At 33.9% G+C, this 27,427-nt stretch overlaps 1 protein-coding gene across 1 annotated transcript in view; it reads right to left on the bottom strand.

Moving 5' to 3' along the window:
- The window catches only part of LOC111057885, a 114,771-nt gene extending 94,873 nt beyond the window's left edge, over window positions 1–19,898 (bottom strand). The window contains exons 1-3 of the mRNA XM_039435577.1: window positions 19,799–19,898; window positions 16,581–16,626; window positions 2,329–2,538 (exon numbers count right to left, since the gene is read on the bottom strand). Coding sequence (XP_039291511.1) covers window positions 2,329–2,538; window positions 16,581–16,626; window positions 19,799–19,868 — 326 coding nt within the window. The 5' untranslated portion in view covers window positions 19,869–19,898. The remainder of the gene's footprint in view (window positions 1–2,328; window positions 2,539–16,580; window positions 16,627–19,798) is intronic.
- Between the last annotated feature and the right edge of the window lie 7,529 nt (window positions 19,899–27,427).

Below are 27,427 nucleotides of genomic sequence, written 5' to 3'. Positions count from 1 at the left end.
CAAATTTTTTTTTCTGATACACGGATTCCAGTAGGCTGCATACAGTACCATACCTAACCTTCATCATACTTGAAATACATCTCTTATGTTAAGAGAAAGTTTTCAATATTTCACTGATTTAGGAATTTGTTAGCGGAACAATATTATTATTGTATGTTGGCTACATTATTGTATTGATTTCATTCAAAATCAAAACTCTTACATAATTTTATAACATAATATTTAACTTACTGCTCGTACCGGCGGCGGTAGTGTTGTATGGTAGATGACCTTTAGTGTTTAGTAATATCATATTCAAAGATGACAAAAACAGCTTTTCGAAAATTTGAAAGATTGAGAATCAATAGAATGTTATTCAAAACTCAACAACTCACAATAATATAATATTATCACAATCGCTATAAGCTGCCAGCATTTGTATCAAAACTCCAGTATCAAAACATGAGCTTCCTGTATCGAAACACATATTGCAACACATTGTTACCAGCATATCAATTTCTCTGTGAGCTTCCTTTATACAAACACATCTACATCAATGTAGGTTGCCGTATGATGTTCCATGGATCAAATTTAAACATTAATTCTGAAAAATCTAGAAAGAAAATTGAAATTTGGGCTTCAAGGTGCACAATTTTGATATTTTTAGAATCTATGTTCAAAATTTTGAGATCTAAATCATTCCCATTTTTCCGGTATGCAATCCACAAGTTGACATGTTTTGATGCGAACAAACGAACAAACACAACCCTACTCTCTCTTATTATATAGATGTATCAATAGAAAATTAATATTACTCGGACCAGATCAAGTTCAATGGACAAAAAAACTTTACCAACTCCTTCGTACTTCTCCAGACAAAAAAATTATTGGCTTCTAATAAAGCTATGCTATGGATAGACTGAACTAGTAGTTCTGTGAACAGTAGACCTCGCGCAGTTATAAACCACAGCCTTCTCTATCCTTACTGTTCCTCAGAGTAAATCGTGTCCGCGAGATATTGGTGTGAAAACGACTGATGGCTGTTGGGGTTGGTGTATCAAAAATTGCTAACGTCAAAAGATAATCTTCTTCAAGACATACTGGCAACAGGTCAGCCCAAGTTAAAAGTAGAGAAAGGTCGAGAGAAAAAATGCCATTTCAAAAAATACTATGTTTACTATTAGCTATTAAATGCATGCAATGAATCATCTACACAACAGCTGATTTTTTACTAACTTACATTGAGATTTCAATTGCATACGTCATTGCATGCAATAAATAATCCACTCGACAGCTGATTTATGATGAATAATTCTATAGTCTGATTTTTACAGTAATATTGGAGTTCGAAGGAGACTCTTTTTCCTTGACGAGATGAAACATTCCTGAATAATTCAAATTAGCTGAAACTTTACACTATTTTCTCTTTATTTTATCTCGTGTTCAATACTCCCGTTTTTCGAAATTTAATTTAAACATCAACTGCGACTACACCTCATTCTAGAAAGCCAATTTCCTGACTCCAGCTGTTCAAAGTCTAGAACTCAACTAAATCCCCGAGTTCGGAAACCGGCCCTAAGATCTATATAAAAGCGAAATGGCACTCACTCACTGACTGACTCACTCACTCACTCACTCGCAGAACTAAAAATCTACCAGACCAAAAACATTCAAATTTGGTAGGTATGTTCAGTTGGCCCTTTAGAGGCGCACTAAGAAATCTTCTTGCAATATTTCAACTCTAAGGGTGGTTATCAAGGGTTTAAAGTTTGTCTTTTAGCATGTATATTCTTCTTATTCCAATATCTTGAAATAATTATAACTGAAATGTCCATACCATATGTTAATATAAGACTATAATCTAGAGAGAGTACCTCTTCGAAACAGTTGTTCTGGTAACAAAATTGAAAATTTTGTCAGGTTGGCATTAAGTTGAGTTGACTTTGTTAGGTTGGCACCAAGTTGATGATTGAAATGCATTTATCCAGGACTTCCTTAATACCAATTCATCCTGTACCTCCTGAATACCTGAATACAAGTTGAAGATTGAAATGCATTTATCCAGGACCTCCTAAATACCAATTTATCCAATTAGCCAAAATTAGCATTTTCTCTGATGGCTAGTAGTATATCATTCTCAATTTTGAATGATTGAGAAAAGAACAACCGACTTAAAGGCCAAACCTGTTCCTTTCCCGAATTTCGTTATAAATTTGTGTTTGGAATTTGAAGCTGATTGATCAAAACACACGAAAGTTATTGTTACTAGGACTGTGAATGATTTTAGCCTTGAGTTAAAAGTGGGAACTCGCTGACGCTTGTTCAACTAAGATCAGATTCAATACTTACTCAGCTATATCCCAAGGATCTCCCAGTTCTATTTGGTTTTCAGAGTAAGAAAACAGTCCCACACTCAAATTATGACTTGCAGAGCTATCTAGTTTCATTTGCCAACTATTATGGCCGGTATACACGACATCTCTCAGATTGTCATCCTTCTCTTGGAAATTGCCGACTATACGCACAATATCATCTATATATTTTCTAACTTTGAACGACCTGTAATTCGGAAAAATTGAATTATAACGTTCCATAACAATTATCCATTCTATTATTACCACAGTTAAAAGGCTTATGCTATCGCACTTGTTTTGCTATAAAATAGAATGACTATGGTGAGACCCAAGTTATAATGGCAGAGGAGAAAGATAGGAGAACAACGTTGCTGATCCTCACTGTTTTGTCAATGCCTACTTGACGGTAGCTGATACAGGTTTATTAATGTAATATTAATTGTTCATTCTCGTTGAAAATAATAATTTTTGAATAATATTTCATATTTTTCAATGATTTCATAATTAAGATGAAATATTTTGTTGATTAATTATCAATTCTACATTGTTGAAAGTTGATCTGTCAACAGAGCAACCCGTTTTGTTGAATGATAGACAAGGATAGCAATACTATTGTTAATCAAACACTGCCATCATAACATGGACCTCAATATAGCAGTCATTTTTTTAATTGACCGAGCGAAGTGAGGTCTAAGATTCAAGTCAACGGTTTGGCATTTCTCTTAATGTTTAAATGCTTATATGTTTTCACACCACTTGGATGTAATGAGCTGGTTTTCGTGCGTCATATGGAGGCCGAAAGTGATTGTTTTCTGACCAGGCCGGTAAAATTTTTATGGCCCCAGGGCTGTAAATAACCTTGAAGTCAGCTGATTCTGATATGATGTGGACGTGTTTACAAAATGGTTTATGAAACGGAATCAGTTTATGCTTCTAGAATTGAATAAAGTATTTTGCAATAAGATACTATCGTTTCATTTGGATGGATGAAATACAAATAAGATATTAAAAACTATTCAAATTTGATTTTTAGAGTATAATAGAATCCGACCTCTAACCTCATAGTACTGCGTTTGCCACGAAACCTGGTGGATAATTTTGGAACTACTTGGGCAATTTCCTTGCTGCTGAACGTTTTACAAAAAATACAGTAGTTTTTTATGAAACGGAATTAGTTTATGCTTCTAGAATTCAATAAAGTATTCTGCAATAAGATACTATCATTTTATTTGGATGAATGAAATACAAATAAGATATATTATAAACTACCTATTCAAATTCGATTTTCAGAGTAGGATAGGACTTCTAACCTCAACTTCCAATAACAAGCATTGTTGGCATCCAGATTGTCCAAATTTCAAATGCGCTAAAACAGCTGATCCAAAAAATTTCATTATTTGTGTTTATTATTCAAGAATCAAAATATTCATAATAATATCATCTTATTGCCATTTGAAAGAATAGAAAAGTATAAACTCAACCTCCCACATTAAAACATAAATTGAACATAATCTTTTAGGTTATTCAGACAGATTGAAATCTACCCAAACCCAGCTTAAGTACTGCATTCACCGCTAAACCTGGTGGATAGTTTTGGAACTACTTAAAACAACCATTTTTTCGGACATGTTACTCATTATCAAAATTTGGGAACAGAATAGTTTGGGCCATGCCTGTTGTTCTTTCCCGATCATATTTATATGATATGTAATATGTATTCACTGAAAATGAGAAAAATAAGAATACCTGGAGAATTTCCTGATATTCAGATTACCTCAGATTTGCTAGAGCTATGACCTTCCAGTTTTGCTTTTGAAGTGCCTAATAAACAATTATTTTCATATATTTATTGTTTTTTTGTGTGGCAAAAAATAGCGTTCACACCAGTCAAAAATGTTTTTCTGGTTCTCAATCTTTTCTAGTCCTTGGACTACGGCCTCGGACTTGAAAACCGATTTTGAGCCGGAAAAGTCTCATTTTCAGCCCTGGGTGCGAAATATACTATTATATGTTGCGCATTTAAGGCGAAATGCGGTAATAGATTTCCATGAAATTTTACAGGTATGTTCCTTTTAAAAATGTGCGTCGACGTTTATATAGGGTTTTTTGAAATTTCACATTTCAAGGATAATAAAAAAGGAAAAAGGAGCCTCCTCCATATCCCAATATTGGAGTAAAAATCAGACTATAGAACTATTCATCATAAATCAGCTAGTAGTCTAGTGGACTACTAGTAGTTCTGTGAACAGTAGACCTCACGCAGTATTCTCATCAGTAGATATAAAAGGCCGGTCCTGGGCCATTCAAGGATGAGCAGGCATGTTCAGACATGTCTGGCCACCCCTTATCTAACCTAACCTAACCTAACCTATATAAATTTTTAATTTTCGATCCTTATCATGTCATGACACGTCTTATCTAATCTCTATGATAAGATAATAATATTTTTGAAAATAATTTTCCCTTTTATCAATTTTGCATGTCAATAGAAGTTTAAGGTGGTAAATTCAAATATGAATTGTTCTATGGCTGATAAGCTATAAAGTTAAGCTCCATGGGCCTGGTACTCCCTCTGTAAGGGTGACCGAAGATCTTTGATTATAATTTTTGAGTTAGAAATTATTTTACAACCCACCTAAAGGTCCACTCACCTGATACCATCATTACCTGTGCACAAGCCTAAAGCTCATGTGGGCATCATCTTCAGCCAGTGTTAATGAATAAGTGGGTGAGACTGTGGTAATCATGGTAACCATTTCAAATAAATTAAAAATAATGATTAAACTATGTCTATTTTTAATAATGTGATGGAAAAATTATCTCACCTCTCCACTTTATTGGTACCTACTATACCAAATAGAATAGAGTATTTTGTTCTATACCACCTTTTATAATAGTGTCACAATATGTATGAATTAATCTAATATATTATGTTCTATTTTGAATGTTCACTATGTGTGTATAAGGTAAGTAAGGTGAAATAATCAACACATTCACTTACTATAGTATATGCTTTATTAACACATATATATCTCAAAATAAAAAACTATATCTATTGCTTCCTAATTGAATTAATTACAATATGTTTCCCTTTGGTCACCATTGTAAAAATGGTTCAAGCCCCTTTACTTCGTCAAAGTGGAGAAACATCAAAGGGGAATAAAAAGAGATATCCTTAATGAGAATGAGATGAATGAAAAAAAAATACAACTCTTCAAGACAAAATAAATCAGCATAATAACTGAGTATTCAAATAATGATATTTACAATAAACAAGGAAATTCATAAATATCTAGCAATCCTGCTAGGATAATTTTCAAAATATGACTTACTGTAACATTTTCTCATTAAGAATATCCTTTTTTTACTCTGCTTTTAAAACAAAACAATACTTCTAAATAACAATTTTTTTAAATTTCCTCAATTGAGACAAGAATAAAGACTAACAATATAAAAAAATATTTTTTAAAACTTAAATAACTTCTATAATAAATGTTTCAAATTTGAATTTTGGATAAAATAATAGTAATTCAGAATGGAATCCATAGAAATGGAAATAAAACTTGGAAATTAAAATAAACTTTGTTTTGTGAGAAACATAAATCAACACTCAAATAGTTTTAAAACGTTTAGGAGTAGGTGAGGATGTCTGATTAATTTGTTCAGCATAAAAATCATTCATTGCTGACAAATAAACAATCTCCCCTTCCACCCATGTCCAATAGTTTTCCTCAATTTCATTATATACATGTGCTCTATGTTGTTGTATATTATACATTTCCCAATGATGATCGGTGGAAGTCTGACTATTCCAACAATCCATAAATTTAGTAAAACTGGTTACAATTTTATTCTCAACCTCATATTTACATCTGGGAATCTCTTGTACAAAATCTGTTGAGAACTTGTAGTTTTCAAAATCATCATTCAAACGAAGAGTTATGAGTTCACATGAAGTGCACTGTTGGCATCCTGACATTTGCTGATGACAAAGTACATCATATACTGATGGGTAGTTATACCTGTATGAATCAATATCATGCCACATATTAATGTATGGGCAATCTGTTGAGGTATCACTTATCCTTCCCCCTCTGATAATTGCTCATCAAAGTTGATTCCTTCCACAAGATCTTGTATATCCTGTGATGAAAGGTAGAGTTTGAAAGAAGACATCAGGTTTGTATGAAGAGTACAAGAGAGACAAGAGCAAACAATGCTACTGTACACTTCAAAGAGTAGACTGCAAGTGAGCAGGAAACAAGGTGGGCTTAGATTTTTCAATTAGTTGTGATAAGATAAGATAACACCAACTTACTCAAGTTTCTTACTCTTACCAGTTCCTTGACTCCCTTATCTATGTTAATCAACATGTTTGACTTTGCCAAAACTAGATCAGTTGTTTAGTCTATTATGAATCTCATGTATAGAAATCTCAAAGGAGTATGAAATGAGATATTTCTCTTAGAAAATTAATAAAATAGCTTAGATAAATCGAATGTCATGCTTGATTTCTTATAGTAGTCCCAGATAGACCAATGATACTTCATTTTCATCACTACTATTGTAATTGTCAATGAATGTACTGGATAAATTGAATCTTGATGGTAGATAAATCATTATCTCTTCTTCCATGTGTCGTTTCAAAAGTGCTATATAGCCCAGTCAATAAAGGTTTTTTCGATCCGAAAATTAAATAAAAGTCGAATCTTCTACCATCAATAGAACCCTCCCAGAGGGTCATTCTCCCAAAAGTCCCAAGAAATCCCCTTGGAGCTTTCCCCCCTAGCACCCCTCAAAGTTGAAAAATGAAGGTAATCACGGAAAATCAATTATCTCTGTACCCGTTGATCGGAAACAGTTCTATTATATGCCATTCGATTTGTTACATTATGCACTACAATATTGGTTTTTTAATTTGTCCAATAAAATTAACAGTTTTCTTGATAAAATAATATATATGTAAAAATTGTAAAAATTTAAGGGGTTTGCGATTTGATTTTTTTGTTTTCTTCGATTAACTTCAAAGTAAGTAGTTTTAAAGAAAAATGAGCCGAATAATAAATGTAGCCACTCTCATTGCAAATCCATTGATGTATATTGTTATGTATTTGCGATTCGATTTGACGCCGTGGAAGGGGAAACAGTCGACGCGGAATGGCGCGGCTGACTCTCTTAGCCATATTAAACAGCAAACTGGAAATTAATTATCTCTGTAACCATCGATCTGAAAAAAATCTATCATATGTCATTCGATTTGTTAGATTAAGGACTACAATATTAGTCGGATTCATTCCCTCAATAAATCGAACAGTTACCTTGATAAAATAATAAAATGTAAAAATTTAGGGGTTTTTCAATTTGATTTTTTTGTTTTCTCCGATTAACTTCGAAGCAAGTAATTTTAAAGAACAATGTGACGGATAATTATTGTAGCCACATTCATTGCGAATCCATTGATTCATATTGTTATGTATTTGCAATCCAAGTTGACGCTGTGGAAGGGGAAACAGCCGATGCAGCTGATTCCCTTCACCATAATATAGTAAACAGAATAATACTGCTGTCCAGATTGCATCTCATTTACACTATGGCGCTCAAAACAATTAATTTTGTCTATTGTTTTGACATGCGCTGTATATAGATTTTCACTTTTCAATAATCTAAAAAATATTACAATTTTCTTGATTCAACCATGCTCATGATAAAAATCAGGATTTCGTTGTTTGCTCACAGAATTTATTATATTAATTTGAAGTGTGCCTTCTCCATACGAGTCAGAGGTAACACAATTTGATAACTCTAGTTTCAGATATTGATGTTTTTCAATGAAGTTTCATGATATATTATGTGTCCGACTCCTTCATCTTATCTTTATTTTGTGAAAAATTAAGATTAAAATTTCTTTTCATAGCTTTTCTTGTGTTTTATCTTGTTTCATCACTCTTTATAATTTAAACACTTGATAATAGAATAAATATCATCAGATCATGAACAAAAAAAATAAAAATAAAAAAATAAAAGGGTGGGCCTACCTGAGATACTATATGATAACACTGTACTCCTGATAAGTTTAATATTTTCAAGCTGAAAGTGGATTAATTTGTTGCACATTCAGTTCAAATATTCACAAATGCTACCAAATATTACCAATATTATCACATATAGTGAGAACGAATTACTCTGAAGCTTTCTATTCTCACTGAACATGAAGAGGCAATACCAAGCCAGAATCGCAGTTCTGTTCAAATCATTATTATCAGAGCTTTCAAATTGATGCTATGTAACCATGGATGTTATCCCCATCTCACAATTTCCCTATTTATCCTCATCCTGATCCAGAATAAAGAAGTTGATCTCTATAATCACAAAAATCAATGTACAGTACCTTTAATAAATGGTAAAAATAACAAAATTTCTAGTGATAATGCAACTTTTTCTAGGTACGAGTTTCAAGGCTCATAAAATGACTTTTTCTCAATCACAGGCAGAAATTCCAATGATCATCATAATAGTAATTTAATGAAAATTGTTTGTATTGTACATTGTTTGACATAAGATAAGCTACATCTTTAAGGTAATCAACTTATTTAGGATTATCATGTTTATGAATGAAAGCAAGACTGTGATAGAAGATTAGTCAAACTGGAATATAAACATTATATACAATGCATATTTCCGATCAACTATAATTACAAATGATAGTATCAAGCCAAAATGAATTGAGCAACTGAATTTTAAAGTTACTATCAACTGTTCAAATCGCACTGTGATTTCCTTTTACTTCCAAATGGATTGAATTGCCTCACTCTTCAACGTAACAATTATTGTAAAAAAATCAGTGGAATGTGAACATCATCAAAATAGCATTTGAATTTCAATTTTCAGATCATGAAATTCATAAAAAACTAGTTCTTGAGAGAATAGTGATGAATTGCAAACAGTGCAAGTAACATTGATACAAAGCGATACAATGAAAATCAACATCGATTAATTTAATACTCTACTTATCAAATTTATATTACTGTTAGTTTATATTATTTATAAAGCTTATAAAATGTAAAACCAACATTTTAAATTTCCTCTACTGGAGCAAAACATCAATAGAAAATGAAGAAGAGCCCATTATAAACACAATATACTTGTGTACTAGAATCCACTTGAACGAACTCACCACTTCATTCCTTCAATGATCACAATGAACTAGAATGGTATAAAAACCATGAAATTGATAATCAGGTACATTTTTCAAATAGCTTCACCCAACTAAATCTGTGAATGCTAAGTCATAAGAAATCATGTTCAATAGATTTAATTTGAATGCTTCAAATAGAAAATGATCTATTCTTTTGGTGCCCTAATAAAAATCTATTTCAATCAACATTTATCGACATAAAGAAAAGCTTCTGCCAACCTTGTGTAATGAATGACAAGATGTGAGTGGAGGTGAAAAATCGATATGTTAACAAAAATAATAGAAGATGATGAATCATCTTTCAATTAATCTTATACGGTAGGGTACTTTGTGGTTAAATGTGAAACACTTTCATGATTTTCCTACCTTTTATGCATGCTTACTCTTCCTTAATTTGTATGTTTACATGGCTTTCATCTTCAGAATCTACTGAATTTTCATATTGGACTGTATAAAATAATGTAGATTCAACTAGTAAGAACGGAAGATAAGCTACTTTACAGAGAGAATCATAAAAAGTTTCAACTCAACAAGCCCAATGTATAAATTTTTTTATGCCTCAGCCATCATATATATTTGGCTCAACTGAAGGTATATTATCAACCTGGCTTGGAGAATATTAACTGTAGAAAACAGTAAACTCTGCACGCTATGATTCATCAGGAAATTGCCACTGTTAACACTATTGTAATCTATGATTTATCTCATTTTTTGACATTCATAACTTATGATAAATTTTAGCATAGAATTATGATCATATACACATATTTTAAATATGTATTATATTATGTAATAGTATGAATATTTTATCGGTTGCAAACAATATCTTTGTCTGTCATAGAATATATGGTTTAGCACATATATAACAACAAAATTATTTTAGAGAATTTAGAGAATTAAAATGTGAAAAATTAGTTTCATCGCATGTCAAAACAATAGACAAAATTGATTGTTTCGAGCGCCATAGTGTGAATAAGATGCAACTTAGAAAGCAGTAGGCCTACTACTGTATTTTACTGTTTACTATGGTGAAGAGAGTCAGCCACGCCGTATCGCGTCGACTGTTTCCCTTTCTACAGCGTCAAATCGAATCGCAAATAAATAACAATATACATCAATTGATTCGCAATGAATGTGGCTACATTAATTATTCGTCTGATTTTCTTTAGATTATTTGCTTCGAAGTTAATCGGAGAAAACAAAAATCAAATTGAAAAACCCCTAAATTTTTACATATATATTATTTTATCAAGGAAACTGTTTGTTTTATTGAGGAAATGAATGAAACTAATATTTCTGCCCATAATGTAGGGAATTGAATGACATATGATAGATTTTCTTCCGATTAATGGTTACAGAGATAATTGATTTCCAGTTTGCTATTTACTATGGCTAAGAGAGTCAGCCGCGCCGTTCCGCGTTGACTGTTTCCCCTTCCACTGCATCAAATCAAATCACAAATACATAACAATATACATCAATGGATTTGCAATGACAGTGACTACATTAAATATTTGGCTCATTTTCCTTTAAAACTACTTGTTCCGAAGTTAATCGAAGAAAACAAAAAAATCAAATCACAAACCCCCTAAATTTTTACATATATATTATTTTATCAAGAAAACTGTTGATTTTATTAGAAAAATTAATATAACCAATATTGTAGTGCATAGTGTAACAAATCGAATGGCATATAATAGAACTGTTTCCGATCAATGGTTACAGAGATAATTGATTTCTCGTGTTCACCTGCATTTTTCATGTTTTAGGGGGCTGGGGCGGAAAGCTCCAAGGGGATTTCTTGGGACTTTTGGGAGAATGACCCTCTGGGAGGGTTCTTTCGATGGTGGGAAATTCAGCTTTCATTTAATTTTCGGATCGAAACTGCTTTTTTTGACCTTCATTGACTGGGCTAATAGTCCTATCTCCATGAATGGTAGAAACCTTTTTAAACGATATCACCCTGTATGCTTCACCAAGGACGAGTTCTGAGAGCTTATAATACTCTCTCTTTTCATTGTAATCATTAAGCATTCTCTTGGAATCCATAATGACAACTGGAACCTGTTATATATGAGCTACTCCTTTTATAGGGACAACCCCCTCTCTCCTCACCATCACATTGTACCACCAATTTTCAACTCAATTGAAAAATAATCCATCTTTCATTTTTTATACATGCTGTTCCATGTTCATTTCAATGAATTAGTATAGTACAGGGAGAGAAAATGAATACTTTTCCAATGAATGATGTGATAATAATCTTTGTTAAACTCAAGAATGACAGTTTACAATAAAAAATAAAACATAAAATTCCTCCTATACAATAAACATGAGTAATAAAATTATAATTCAATTTCTGTGATAAAACCAGCCTACCAAATTCATGACATTAGTAGGGGTAAAGTGAGACTTCTGGAGAAAAGCTGGAGAAAAGCTGCCCCAAAGCTGGCTCAAATCTGCCCCAAATCTGATTCTTGGTCCTAACCTTGCCCAATTCAATGTAATCTGATCTAACCTAACCTAGTCATACCCCTAATCTCACAATAAACCTCAAATGAAGATTTCCCACTTTTTTTGGAAAAAAAACTGGATCCAGCTTTTTTTTTATTTCTTGAATAACTAAGAAACCGTTGATTTTACAAAAAATCTACAAGAATAACTTTTTCCAGTAAATCTAATAACAAATCCATTGACACCCCATTTGTCAAGATTGAACAAAAAATAAGGATCAGTCCACATTCAGATCATGATTTCACTTTTTGCTGTAGGCTAGACATATTTTGTCGAGACAGAAAGTTGTTTGACCTCCACATGTGAACAGTTTCTTCGGTTAGAGTAAAGTGAAAGTAGGTCAAACAGCTTTCAGTTTCTCTGGTGAGAGTGAAGTGAGAGTGGGTTAAAAAGCTTCCAGTTTCTTTGGTGAGAGTGGGTTGAACAGCTTCCAGTTACAGACTATAAAAGCTGATTTCTAGTCTGGAATTATCCACACTGTATTCAAGGAAGCAGTTGGAGGTGCACATACACATACTACTGAAAACATCTGTGCATATTCTTCTACCTTCCAAGTTGGAAAACATGAAGGTGAGTGTTATCTATTATAATTTCTTGAGTTTATAATCTATTCTAATGTGGTAATAATTTTTATGAGTGTAGCAGTCCCCCTTCTTACTCACTCTCTCTGTTTCTTCCCTATCTCTACTATGATTGGCATGAATCAAACTCAAATTTACATGTACTGTACAAGATTTATTTCAAAGTTTATTGTTATTGTAAATGTTTCTGTCACAGAAGGTAGGATGAGTTAATGAAGATTGGTTATAATTTTGATTGTTTTTCAGAGATAGCCTCAGTCATGATGTGGAATTTTAATCATGAGTTCATTAGGCAATGTCTCTCAGCCTTAATTAATATTATAAGTAGAATTTTGATCATGAGTTAATTTTATTATAAGTTCATTAGGTAGTATGAGACTTTATGCTACTGAGCTTATGAATAAGGTTGAAACCTTCATTATGAGTTTAATTCCATTGTCTGCAAGGCTGCTCCAAGCAACTAAGGTTATTGATTCTTGATTATGATTTTGAATAAATTAAGGAACTCTGACACATATTCTTAAAATATTAGGTATAGAAAATGGATTATTGATTAAGTTCACTTTCATCTTTTTGGGAACCATGTATACTTGATTATGAGTTTAATTCCACTGTCTGCAAGGCTGCTTCAAGCAACTAAGGTTATTAATTTTGAATATGATTTGATTTGAATAAATTAAGGAATTCTAGCACATATTCTTAAAATATTAGGTATAGAAGATGGATTATTGATCAAGTTCACTTTCATCTTTTCAGGAACCTGTAGTTAATGAAAACAAAATGGAGAGAGGTCTCCCTAATGGGAAGCTATTCTGAACCAGGACATGAAAATGGAGGAGTTCAATAATAATTGTGAGTAGACTACTTTTGTATTACAGTTTTATGATACTATAGTTTGAATGAAATATGAAGAAGTTTTAGTTCATACATTCCCACTTGCTCTCTTTCTATCACACACACAGCTACAAGTCAAACAGAGTTGGGTGAAGTAACCTTCAACCAAAAAGCGCATCCCTCTCACTCACTCCTACTATCGCTCTCTTTCTATCACACACCTGAAACCGGTTGGCGCGCACAGTGCAACAGAGACATAACTATAGAAAAGGAGAGAGTGTGAGAGATAAATTGATAAAGAGAGGAATTCCAGATTGAAGCTGAGAGGTTAGAGGGTGCGGGCGGTGCTTGTGCCTGGAATGGGCACGAGTCAAACAGCTTTCAGTTTCTCTGATTAGAGTGAAGTAACCTTCAACCAAAAAGCATCCCTCTCACTCACTCCTACTATCGCTCTCTTTCTATCACACACACACACACAGCTACAAGTCAGAGTAGAGTGAAGTAACCTTCAACCAAAAAGCATCCCTCTCACTCACTCCTACTATCATGCTCTCTTCTACTTACTCCCTCTCACTCACTACTACTATTATGCTCTCTACTACTTACTCCCTCTCAATCACTCCTACTATTATGCTCTCTTCTACTTACTCCCTCTCACTCACTCCTACTATTATGCTCTCTACTACTTACTCCCTCTCACTCACTCCTACTATTATGCTCTCTACTACTTACTCCCTCTCAATCACTCCTACTATTCATTCATAATTGAAACTTTCGAAAGAACATAGAATATTTTATTGATTTTAGGAGTGCAGGAGATTGTCAGTTCAATCCTTCACTACCAGGATATCACCAGGACAAAAATTCTTGGAATGCCACACTCATCTCCATACATCATCATATCATGGTAGAAAGGTATTTCAATAAGACTGATTAATATTAAGTTTAGTTTAGTTTTTATGTATATTAAAAAACATACAAAAATGTATAGGCCCATTACAGAGAGAGGTATAAATGGAAACTGTTTGCGTTTTAGATGGGATAAGTTTGAAATTATTGATCCTATATTGATATTTCAAAACTTGAAACCAATTGTACTTGATATCTGTTTAAGAGAAGCTGAAAAATTTAATTATAATATAAAATGGTATGTTGCTCTCAAATTGAAGCTAAAGAAATTAGTTGCAGGTCATGAAATGGATACTACACCAACATTTCATGGGATAGCACGAACAATTCTACAAATTCAAGATAACATAAATGAGTTTAGTTTACAATAATGGCTCTGGTCTATTGCGTATTAAATTTACTATTATAACTTGGGAAAAGGCCTGAATTAAAAAGAGTGCTTGGCACAAGTACCTGATTGAAACTATGGACCTTATGGAAATACAGCAATAGACTGGCTTCTCCACACATCTGTGTAATCACTTGTCAGCTGATTTATGATGAATAATTCTATAGTCTGATTTTTACTCTAATATTGGCGTAAGGAGGAGGCTCCTTTTTCCTTTAATATTATCCTTGAAATGCAAAATTTCCAGAAACCTTGTATCTCAATTGTTGCTCAATTAAAAACGAACATACCTGTCAAATTTCATGGAAATCTATTACCGCGTTTCGCCGTGAATGCGCAACATATAAACACATTTAAACATTCAAACATTTAAACATTCAAACATTTGAACATTAAGAGAAATGCCAAACCGTCGACATGAATCTTAGACCTCACTTCGCTCGGTCAATAATACTACCTGTTCAAAAACATTGAACATCTTGAAATCTATCTTTCTATCAAAGTTAGTAGACAGTTGACTATAATACTACCCGTTCAAAAACATAGACCATCTTGAAAATGTTCAATGAATGTTGTAGACAGTTGCAGCCAGACCTGATAACAGCTCTCACACTCACATTTCGGGATGACACGTCTATTATTTATCAATTTTTGAGAAAACATAACAACAGGTCAATGGAACTTACTGAGCGCGAGGTCAACTGTTCACAGAACTACTAGTAAAATGAATTTGACTTTCTATGACAACTATATCTCTCGGTAGATCCGCCATCTTCCTAGCTGTTTCAAAGACAAGTAGAAGGATAGACGGTATAAGGACGGAAAAATATACATTTTGTTTATCTATTTATTTACATCCTAATATGAGGGCACCAGGAAGAAATACTTCCCAAAATAGCCCTCTTGACACAACTGAAATTACAATTCATATTATATTATAGTATAAGTCTAATCCAATATAGAAAATTCACTAAATTAAAGATAGAAACTACAATAATTTTTTAACTAGAATAGAAGATGAAAAAAAGGAATATGATGATGAAAAGTATAAGTTAATAAGAGAAAAAAAAGAACAAGATCATTATGTCAATATGCCAACAATAATTGAAGATGATAACGAGGGGTATGACGATAATGATGATGATGATAAAGACGATATGATGACGATGATGATGATGATCATGATGACGACGACAACTACGTTGATGAGTGTAAATTAAAAAGAAAAAAAAGAAGAAGATAGGCATATCACCAACGAGCAATTGTCTCCAACATCAATCTCCTCACTTCCAATTCCGATTCAACTAAGTGTGACCCTCTACTCAGCCCATTCATCAGTGTCTGCACTCTAGCTGTTAGAGGCGAGAAATAATTGTGCACAGTCCTGCTTCTAGGCAAAGAAAACAAGACAGAATCCCTGGCATTGCAGGAGAGTACATAAAAGTTAAGCATTGACAGCAGCACAGGAGAATGCACCACTTCATCAAGCAGCGACCAAATGAAAAACACTGAAGCTCTATCCAGTTGATAACTTTAGTTCAACTCTGCTTCATGGCTGGACGGCGTTTTTATTTATGTTTAGAGATCTGCATGCTCTAATGTATTAGATATATTGCAGTATGAACTGCATTCAAAAGTATGAATTCAAATACAATGTTGGGCAATGGACTATAGAAAATTTAATTAGCAGTTACAAACTGAATTTTTCACAAAACTCAATATTGTTTCACCTCCAATGAAAGGAAAAAACTGTAGCAAAATTGAATAAGTATCTATAAAAAGGCATCTAGAATCAGCTTTAATAATAGTAAACTTTTTTCACTTACAAATCATTGAATAAACGATTCTTTGGAACAATTTCCAATAGTCCCTCTGAAAACAAAAGTTATAATAGTTTGAAACTTTTCTTACTGCTATTTAAAATAACTATGATGATTCTTTATACAAAAATATTCTTCAACAGGTAAAGCCTGATTTTCACCAGTAGAGTTAGTGCTCGAGTAACTGGCATACTAACTCTACCGAGCTAACTCTACTCCACTTACTTGGTCGAGTAACTGTTTTATCTACAATTGAGAATAGTAGGTAAAGTGTGTTGTCTAGTGAACAGAACTAACCTTGAATTCACATCATATTATTACTCTACTCTAGAGTGACTCTACTCTACTAGCTCGAGACTGTTTCCATTAACATAGTAGTGGTAGAGTAGAGTGAGAAGTGGTGGTGGGGGATGGCAAGTGGTATACTATTCCACTCTACTCTACTAAAAACTAGTTCCTTACCATGACTCTACCCTACCATGAAAGTTTTTATTGGGAGAGTTCACAAGATAGTTAGTACTTGCCCAGGGAACTCTACGACTAACTCTACTAATGAAAACCAGGCTTAAGTCATAAACAGTGTTTTTTGTCATACCTACTCAATTGCAGCTGTAATTTTGCATTAAATCAAGCCGGTAAACAGCTGTTTGCAGAACAAGAAAACAAGTGATTTTCATTACAGCATACTTTACTGTAAAGAGATCATATATTCTCTTTACAGTCGAGTATGTTAGAACTCTACTGAGTCAGAATAACATCTGGAATAACAAGAGTAATCAAGGAAAATTCACAGTATAGTTTAAATGACCAGATTCATTTCAACCAATACAACACTACGAATTTAGTTTTATCATAAAATTGTAAGCATACATTAGTCAATAGTTTTTCCATTTACATATTAGTTTTATTATCTTTCACACTTGTTTTCTTGGTTCTTATTTTGTACTAAAAGTAAATTTTATTATCATGGCGATTCTGTTGCTTAAGCCGCCATTTTGTCACACCATTGAGGGGGCGGAGACTGTCTAGCTAGGCCAATGGCAGGCGTTCATGCCCTCGACCAATAGCAGTACTCGCCTACTAGTATAAATTCTGCTGCTCTTGTATTTAGTTTTAGTTTATCAGAGATTGACAATGGTGTAATAACCGAAACCGGTCTTTCTAATTATCAATAAATCAGTGGTTTTTTGACAATTTCTTAGTCTTTTTCATTCAACATCTGAGTAATTAATATTCTAACACAAATATTAAAAAACTCATTTAAGGAGTTTCAAGTTATAAGAACTCATCTGAAATATTATAGTTTAGGCCTTTATTATTTTATTTGAGCTTGAAGGATCTGTCTGTTATGAACTAAGCGCTACGGGCTAGGTCATGTCTATAGAATGCAGTAGCTCGAGCAGCAGCAGGTAATGGTTTCTGTTTCTCAGCAATATTATTCTTTATCAGAATATGACCAAAAATATTGTACATAACTTGTACGGTAACGTATTTACCGCATTCCTATGATAATTCTGCCCTCAACTACGTTTTGGGCAGAAACAATCATACATATGCGGTAAATTATCGTTACCGGACTTTTTACGTAAAGTACTATTATCACTTTAGCATGGTGAGGTCCACACACCATGATGTAATTACATTATATACTCACTGGGTCCACATCACATGATATAGTGAGGCTCACGTTATAATAATTGTAGTGGTGAAAGATAGAAAAATATTGCCGACTATCTGCCATGGCACCGCCTTCTATAGAGGATAGCTGACACTTTTATATATCTGATGTAATATTGATTGCTCATATATATACTTCAATGATTGAAAAATGAATTCCGATGATTTATAAAAATGAAAAATTTTGTCAATGATTAATATCATATTTATAAATTAAAAAAAAACGGTATGGCAACGTTGCAGAGATAGAAGAGGATAGCGCTATCTGCTTTTTCAAATGATAGACATGGATAGCAACACCCATGCTAGTCAAATATTGTCATATTACCGTGGACCTCATCATACAAAAATACTTTATTGGAGAATTGTGTGCTATGGTGGTTGTCTACATAGCGCCGCCTTGTTGATAACTTACAATATTGTATTGCGGGTTGTATAGCCTATTCTTCTCCTCTAGGAAGTTATTATCGCTCAAGAAGAAGAAGAAGAAGAAGAAGAAAAAAAAACAGTGGTGGACCTTTACTGTAATAGGTTTTTTGTCATACTACGCAATTTCAGCTGTTTTCCATGCATGAAATCAAGCCGGTAAACAGCTGTTTGCAAAACAAATAAACATAAATGATTCTCATTACAGCAAACTGTACTGTAAAGAGATCATGTGTTTTCTTTACAGTCAAGTATGTTTCTTAATTCTGAAAAATCATGTTTTTGGACTCAGGGGACCTTGAAACGTATAGAAAACTTGAATTTGGGGTACCTTAATTTTTTTTGGAAAGCAATACTTTCCTTACCTATGGTAGTAGGGCAAGGAAAGTAAAAAGGAGCATTCAAACAGCTTCCTTCATTGCTCCAGGTGGGAGTTTTGTCAACTACAACCACGAAATTCTTTATTCCAAAATAGTTTGCAAAATGACCGGCAGGTAGCGGTGTAGTATTCACTTGCAATATTGATAACAATTCAAACTTCTTATTGTTGATAACTCTAGTGAGAAGATTACCTTCATGACCTTATAATCAGAAAACATCTGAATACATTTGTTATTCCAATAGAATTGTTTCAGATTCAAATTCCTTACAGTGTGTGCCTCATTCTGCCTTCTAGAAAATAGCTCTCAGAGGCACTGTCCACTAAGTTCTAATCACATCTGAGTAACTAAAATAATTAATAAATTATTATTGGAACTCATGTGATAAGTTTTAAGTTATAAGAACTCATTTAAGATCTTATAACATAGGCTTTTATCATTTTATTTGAGCTTGAAGGGTCTGTCTGTTATGAACTAAGCGCTACGGGCTAGGTCATGTTTATAAAATGCAGTAACTCGAGCATCAGCAGGTGATAGTTTCTGTTTCTCAGCAATATTATTCTTTATCAGAATATGACAAAAAATATTGTACGGTAACATATTTACTGCATTCCTATGATAATTCTGCCCTCAACTACGTTTCGGGCAGAAATAATCATACTTGTGCGGTAAATTATCGTTACCGGGCTTGTGACGTAAAATACTATAGCTTTGCACAATAGTAGTATGTTTTAAACTCACCATATTTCAGTAGTGTAAGCGTTTCAGGCTCCAGATACTTCACCTCAATAATCCGCACTCGATTTTCCATCTGTACTGAATCATATTCATATGATATGACCACTCCTTGATGGGTCTCAAGTTCATGCACTTCTTTCAAGAAATCAATCACGTTTTCCACTCTCAGGAAAGCGATGCTCTGCAAGCAACCAAACCGTGAAGTTATAATGAGGTTCACGTTATAATGTCAATGTTAGATTAGCAATGGTATACTTGTCTATCATTCAACAAAGCGGATAGCACTATCTCTTTCTAGCTTTACTCTATTGTTGCTAGATCGTATTTCAACAATGTACGATTGAAAATTAAATCGGTCTGAAGAAAAAGGGAACGAGTCAAAAATCAGAATTTTTCAGGGGAGAGAACAAACTGAATACAGATAAAAGTATTGATCATTTCAAGATTGTTTTTACTTTCCTTGCCCTATTACCATATGTAAGGAAAGTATTGCTTTCCGAAAAAAATTAAGGTACCCCAATTTCTGAATTTCTATACGTTTCAAGGTCCCTGAATCCAAAAAGTGGTTTTGGGTAATGGTCTGTATGTGTGTGTGTGTGTGTGTGTGTGTGTATGAGTGTATGTGCATCTGTGTACACGATATCTCACCTCCCAATGAACGGAATGACTTGAAATTTGGAACGTAAGGTCCTTACAATATAAGTATCCGACACGAACAATTTCGATCAAATGCATCCAAGATGGCAGCTAGAATGGCGAAAATGTTGTCAAAAACAGGGTTTCTCGCGATTTTCTCGAAAACGGCTCCAACGATTTTGATTAAAGTTATACCTAAAAAAGTCATCGATAACCCCTATCAACTGCCACAAGTCCCATATCTGTAAAAATTTCAGGAGCTCCGCCCCATCTATGCAAAGTTTGATTTTATATTCTCAATTATCAGGCTTCATATACAATTTAAACAAAAAAATTCGAGTGGAAAAGATTGAGAATAAAAATCTCTACAATCAATGTTCAGTAACTTTTTCACCTAAAATTGAAAATAAGCTCGAAATTCGAGAAAATTTGATTATCTAATTGCAAACTGTTCGCAACTGTTGATTCTATCAAATGATTCACTATGAAGAGATAGCAGTTCTCGTATGTCTCCAGCGTTATTGTCCTGTCACCAGCTGATCAGATCTTTGTTTATAAGTAGACTTGAGATGCGCGTGAACACTAGCGTCGGGTGATCAATTTTTATAACGGCAAGGAAAGTTGTGTGAGTGCGCCACACCAGATTTTTAGTCATTAGGGTGCAAACTCTTTTAAGATAACAATTTTAATCCAGTATAAGCACTTATATAAGATTCACCCCGTAAAATTGAGTTTTTTTGTTAACTTCCTATTACTCATGATGATATTATAAATTATCACTCTTCAACTTTCACAATAAACACCTCAACCGAAAGCAATCTAACCTCAAAGCAACGCGTGAATCAAAGGTAACCTAACAATAGCATAAAAATCACAACTGACAAACAGCTAATTTTGGAATGTTCGGCGTTGAAAAGGAACATGTGTGTCATGACTAGTTCCCTTTCACTCCAGTACAGCAAAAATACGATATCTGTTTCTCGTATAAAGAGAATGCTGACATGTTCCCTTTCAACTCCAATCGATGTATTCCACAGTAGACAACTCATTTCAACCATAAAAAAAGAAAATTTTGACATGTTCCCTTTCTCCTCAGGCCGATTCAATTAATTAACAAAATATTCCATGAAAATTATTAAAATTCATTATGAGATTATTGAAAAATATAATTTCATGCTTTTTGAATTATAATTTATTGTTTACGAGAATGAACCGTTAATATTACATATAAGCCTGTATCAGCTTCCGTCTATAGAAGACATTGGCCCACATGAATAAAACCAGAGCAAATGCTCATGAGCAAGAGCATAGAGCATAAGGTTTTGCTAATGAGCAAAAGGTAGAAGCAAAAGCATTTGCTCATTTTTATATGAATAAGCTTTACCTTATGCTCCTGAACTCTGGAGCAAATGCTCACGTACCGTATTTTAAAGATTTTCATCAGCTGATTCGCTTACTTTGTTTTTATAGCTCACGGAAGCGCTAAATATGCAAGTAGGGGGCACCGCTTGTGTTTGCGTCGTCTGCTCTGTTTTCTATTTATGAATAGAGTTTTAGGTTAGTTGAGTTTAGAATTTTGAAATAATAGCGTGAAAAATGTCATCTCTACAATAATCTTCAGCATATTCTTATAATATAAATAGCCTTCTTATAATCGTCTACACTCTCATCTTCTTAAATGCCTATTTCCTATTTTGTGATGGCTATCTTTATGTCAGGTAGCTGCTATCTTTGTATTTATTATTTTCCAGGAATAATGTGTTATATATCATGGTTGAATCTAAAAAGAGTTTTATAGCACTCAAATATTGGTTGTGATCGTATCTGGAATAGTTTCCTCTTCCTCACACGAATTAGTTGAGCCATTTTACTATGAGCAAAAGGTGATAAGCTGCTTCAGACTAGACTCACATTTTTTGAAGCATTTGCTTAAAAAGTTGAGCAAATGCTCTAGTTTATTCATACAATTTTGAGCAAATACTTTTACTTTTGAGAAGATGCTCAAACTATTTTTTTGATGAGCATGAGCAAAAGGTTTTGCTCACGTTTATTCATAGAAAATGAAGCAAATGCTCCATATTCTAGAAGTATAAGCAAATGCTCAACTTTATTCATATGGCCCATTGACAAGACAGAGGATCGGCAACGTTGTTCTCCTATCTTTCTCCAATGCCATTATAACGTGGACCTCACTATAGTAAAACATTACACATTTGCCACTCATGTATCTTTCTTATAAAATTTATATAATATGGATTCAATCAGTCTTCCACACTCTAATGAAGGAAAGAACTGACTCATAGAAGAGTATGGGATAGGAAATCCACGGATGACGCATCATCACATCTGAACTACTGAGCTGATTAGCTTGAAAATCTGCATATATTTTTAATTTACTGGGAATGATTATAGATCTAATTTCATTTCTACAAGGTTTCAGTATGTCATGCTCTGAAATAGACCCTTGCGGGGCACGGGTTACCTGCTAGTCATTCATATTTATGAGATTCAATGATTTCTAATTCAATGGAAACTTGTATTCAGTGACTTTTTAAATAAAATAATCACTAGGACTCAAATATTATTTCATTTCCGACACGACTATGGTGAGGTCCATTTATTTATCTACTAGCAGGTAACCCGTGCTTCGCAAGGGTCTTTCTTAAAACTTGACGTAATGAAATCTTTCAAAATAGGCCTATGTACAGTGAGTCAGTCATTCTATCAGGGCTCGAATAATTTTGAAATTTTAATTAAATAAAACTGGAAGAATATAATTTCTTTATGTAAATAACAACACCTTCATTGAAAGACATATTAACTGCATGCGTTTTCATATTGCCGATACAGCATTGATGAAACTGTAGACGTTTATTTAGCATTTGTCTCAAAAATTGTTCTAGCTGAAAAATTAATAATCCATGCCACGTGTAGGCCTAAACATTGCATCAGGAAAACGAAGTTTCAAAACTATGTTTTTCAGGTAGAAAGCAATATAGAAACAGATGTACCTTTTTTAATTTCGACCATATGATTTGGTGATTTTTTAATGAAATCGAATGTACCATTAATGAAATTTAAACATTAATTCTGAAAAATCTAAAAGGAAAATTAAAATTTGGGCTTCCAGGTGCACGAGATTGATATTTTTGGAATCTATGTGCAAAATTTGGAAATCTAAATCATTCCCGTTTTTCCGGTATGCAATCCACAAGTTGACATGTTTTGATGCGAACAAACGAACACACGAACAAACACAACCCTACTCTCTCTTATTATATAGATGGTGAGGTTCGCGTTATAATGGCCGCATTTGATCAGCATTAGTGTTGCTATCCTTGTCTATCATTTGGAAAACAAAAAGCGCTATCCTTTCCTAGCTCTCCTTTGTCAAACATGTAGAAATATAATAATCCATCGACAAAGAATATTAAATATCAATTGTAAAAATCATTGAATAAAATATTTCTTTGACAAAACAAAATGTTATTGATTACTATAAACAGTTGATTTTGTATCAGATATAACGGTATCATCTAAACACTACAGAAGGCATTGGCGAGGCAGAAACTTGGCAACGATGAATAAAATAGACGAATAGAATAGAATAGAATACGTTAATCCACCAAGAAATACAATTCAATGTACATTAGGTGTCGTCAAGAATAAAATCCTATAAAACTACTGAGCCAATTCATACACATATATTATCATCGCACAAAATAAGTATTTACTAAATCGACGGGCAAATTGAAAAATTCCTCTACATTATATAATCGGTTCTCTGTTAGCAACTTTTCAACTTGAGTTTTAAAACGGGCTTGATCCATATTCCTCACACTAACAGGCAGCTTATTGAATGCCTTGATTGATAATATTCTATAATGTCCTTGAAGTTTTTTTAGCCTGATGTTCTCCACTGCCATTATAACGTGGACCTCACATCAGTTTTGGGTATTTATCTCATTTTCAAGTGTTAGTAAAAAAATACTAACGAAACTTAAAGAGAAACTATTACTCCATTGATTCAAAGTGCCACATAAATGCATACATATAGAAATTGCTCGCTCAAAACAATAGGATAGAATATAAGGGCCGATTTCCGAAACCGGGGTTTATCTTAGTTCTAGACTTTGAACAGCTGGAGTCAGAAAATTGTTTTTCCGAGACGTGGCGTAGTCGCAGTCCATTCAAAATCAACTACAAAAAACTAGAAAATTGATCACAAAATAAAATGAAGAGAAAATTATGTAGTTTCAGCTATTCTGAGTTATTCAGGAATGGTTCATTTCGTCAAGGAGAAACGTTTCTATACTGAGAAAATAATGATTTTCATAAAAACTGCGACTACGCCCCATTCCAGAAAGCCAATTTTCTGACTCCAGCTGTTCAAAGTCTAGAACTCAGCTGAATCCCGAGCTCGGAAACCAGCCCTTAGGGTGTAAAACCAGTTTTTATGATAAACTTTATTTTCTCGTTTCTATAATTGTGAACGTTTTTCCTAAATAATTTGAAACATTCATAAATAATAATTCAAAATAGCTGAAACTAATACCATTTTCTCTTTATTTTATTCTGTTTCAATCTCCTAGTTTTTCGAAATTTAATTTAACCTTCCGGTAGTCGCGCCCTACTCAATCACACGAGCAGTCGCGTGTTGTATTTTGTACAACATCCTATTTTCCAAGTGTTATGTACTCTGTTTATCGTCAAAACATATTAATTAATAGTATAATTACCTTTTCCATCTTCTTGGACTATTTTACGACTATGAACATTTGGATGATCACAATTTCATAGCTCAATAAGGTACATCAAGCAAAGCCATCAATTCTGTGTTATTGGTTCGTTTACAGTCCCCGTATACAGTATTTCCCTATCTCATGCACTGTGGCGACTAAATGGCACCTAAAGACTGAACCATTGCTCGGTTGATACTGCAACTCAGTGGAGTGACGAAGGGAATGTTTTGGAATGCATAGGTGACTCATTCACTGAAACCACACCATTCAATTGTTTTGAACAGCAAAAACTGACACTGTTGTACTTTTTACAACAGCGCGACTGTCGGAAGGTTAAACGTGGACTGCGAATACGCCCCGTTTCGTAGACAAGTTACTGACTCCAGCTGTTTAAAGTCTGGAACTTGGCTGAATCCCGAGCTCGGGAGCCGGCCCTTAACCTAGCGCCGCAGTGCTGGATGGTTTCTCACAGCTTGGCGTTGTTGTCATTTGAGATGGGTGTCTGACTTGGAGGTATTTCGGCCGCATTGCAGGATGACTGTTAACGGTTGCCGGAAGATCAACAGCTGGGTTTTTTTCGTTATTTTTCGTGATAGAGAAATTCTGATTGCAGATTCGTTCTCAGCGACCCCAAGTTTAGCCTGAAGACTCAGAATGTTAACAATGTATTTAAATAATTAAAAATCATCATGAAAAGTCATTAATATGGAAGTACACCACGTTTCTGGAAACTTTTTACTGGTGACTGGAGTTATTATTGATTATAGGTAGCACAAAAATAGAAATAATCGTGAGAAAGAAAACTGCTGATGAACGCGAATAAGACCGTCACTCCATTGTTCTATTGTCTCGGCTGCTTGGCTGAGCCTGGCTGGAGGGTTCAAATAACAGACTGGTTGATCTTTCGTCTGTCCACTAGGCGGAACTACGCCGAACATTGCTTGGTGGAAGACGTTACTGCGGCCGCTCGCATTCCCACCAACGCTGCTATTATTTGCTGTCTCAGCGCCTAGTCCGAGTCAGACAAGCATCCAGCCTGCACTGCGGAGCTAGGTTGAGGGTGTAAAACCAGTTTTTATGATAAACTTTATTTTCTCGTTTCTATAATTGTGAACGTTTTTCCTAAATAATTTGAAACATTCATAAATAATAATTCAAAATAGCTGAAACTAATACCATTTTCTCTTTATTTTATTCTGTTTCAATCTCCTAGTTTTTCGAAATTTAATTTAACCTTCCGGTAGTCGCGCCCTACTCAATCACACGAGCAGTCGCGTGTTGTATTTTGTACAACATCCTATTTTCCAAGTGTTATGTACTCTGTTTATCGTCAAAACATATTAATTAATAGTATAATTACCTTTTCCATCTTCTTGGATTATTTTACGACTATGAACATTTGGATGATCACAATTTCATAGCCCAATAAGGTACATCAAGCAAAGCCATCAATTCTGTGTTATTGGTTCGTTTACAGTCCCCGTATACAGTATTTCCCTATCTCATGCACTGTGGCGACTAAATGGCACCTAAAGACTGAACCATTGCTCGGTTGATACTGCAACTCAGTGGAGTGATGAAGGGAATGTTTTGGAATGCATAGGTGACTCATTCACTGAAACCACACCATTCAATTGTTTTGAACAGCAAAAAACTGACACTGTTGTACTTTTTACAACAGCGCGACTGTCGGAAGGTTAAACGTGGACTGCGAATACGCCCCGTTTCGTAGACAAGTTTCTGACTCCAGCTGTTTAAAGTCTGGAACTTGGCTGAATCCCGAGCTCGGGAGCCGGCCCTTATATTTTATCCTCTTGTTTTGAGCGAGCAATTTATGTATGTATGCATGCGTCACTTTGAATGGAAAAGTAATGGAAATGATTCCTCTTGAAACAGTATTTACTAGAATTAATTAAGTTTGTAGCGTGAATGTTGATGTTGTGGAACTTTTCCATAGTTGAAGAGACTTGAAACGTTGTCAAAAATCCTATTTATTTGAATAAAAATTAATATTTTTCAGGAGCATGCTTTCGTGTGTGCTCACACATCATCAGCTGTAAGTTACAGTACTGTTGGGAAGTAGAATTGTACTGTAACTTACAGCTGATCACACATCGTGAGCACACACGAAGCATGCTCATGTGAAATATTAATTTTTATTCAAATAAATTGGATTTTTGACAATGTTTAAAGTCTCTTCAAGTATTTACACTTTGAATAAGATAATTCCCAAAACTACAGTGAGGCCACGTTA

This window comes from Nilaparvata lugens, chromosome 9 (genome assembly GCF_014356525.2).
Source record: "Nilaparvata lugens isolate BPH chromosome 9, ASM1435652v1, whole genome shotgun sequence".
Classification (NCBI taxonomy): domain Eukaryota; kingdom Metazoa; phylum Arthropoda; class Insecta; order Hemiptera; family Delphacidae; genus Nilaparvata; species Nilaparvata lugens.
This window is presented reverse-complemented; position numbering and strand designations above follow the sequence as displayed.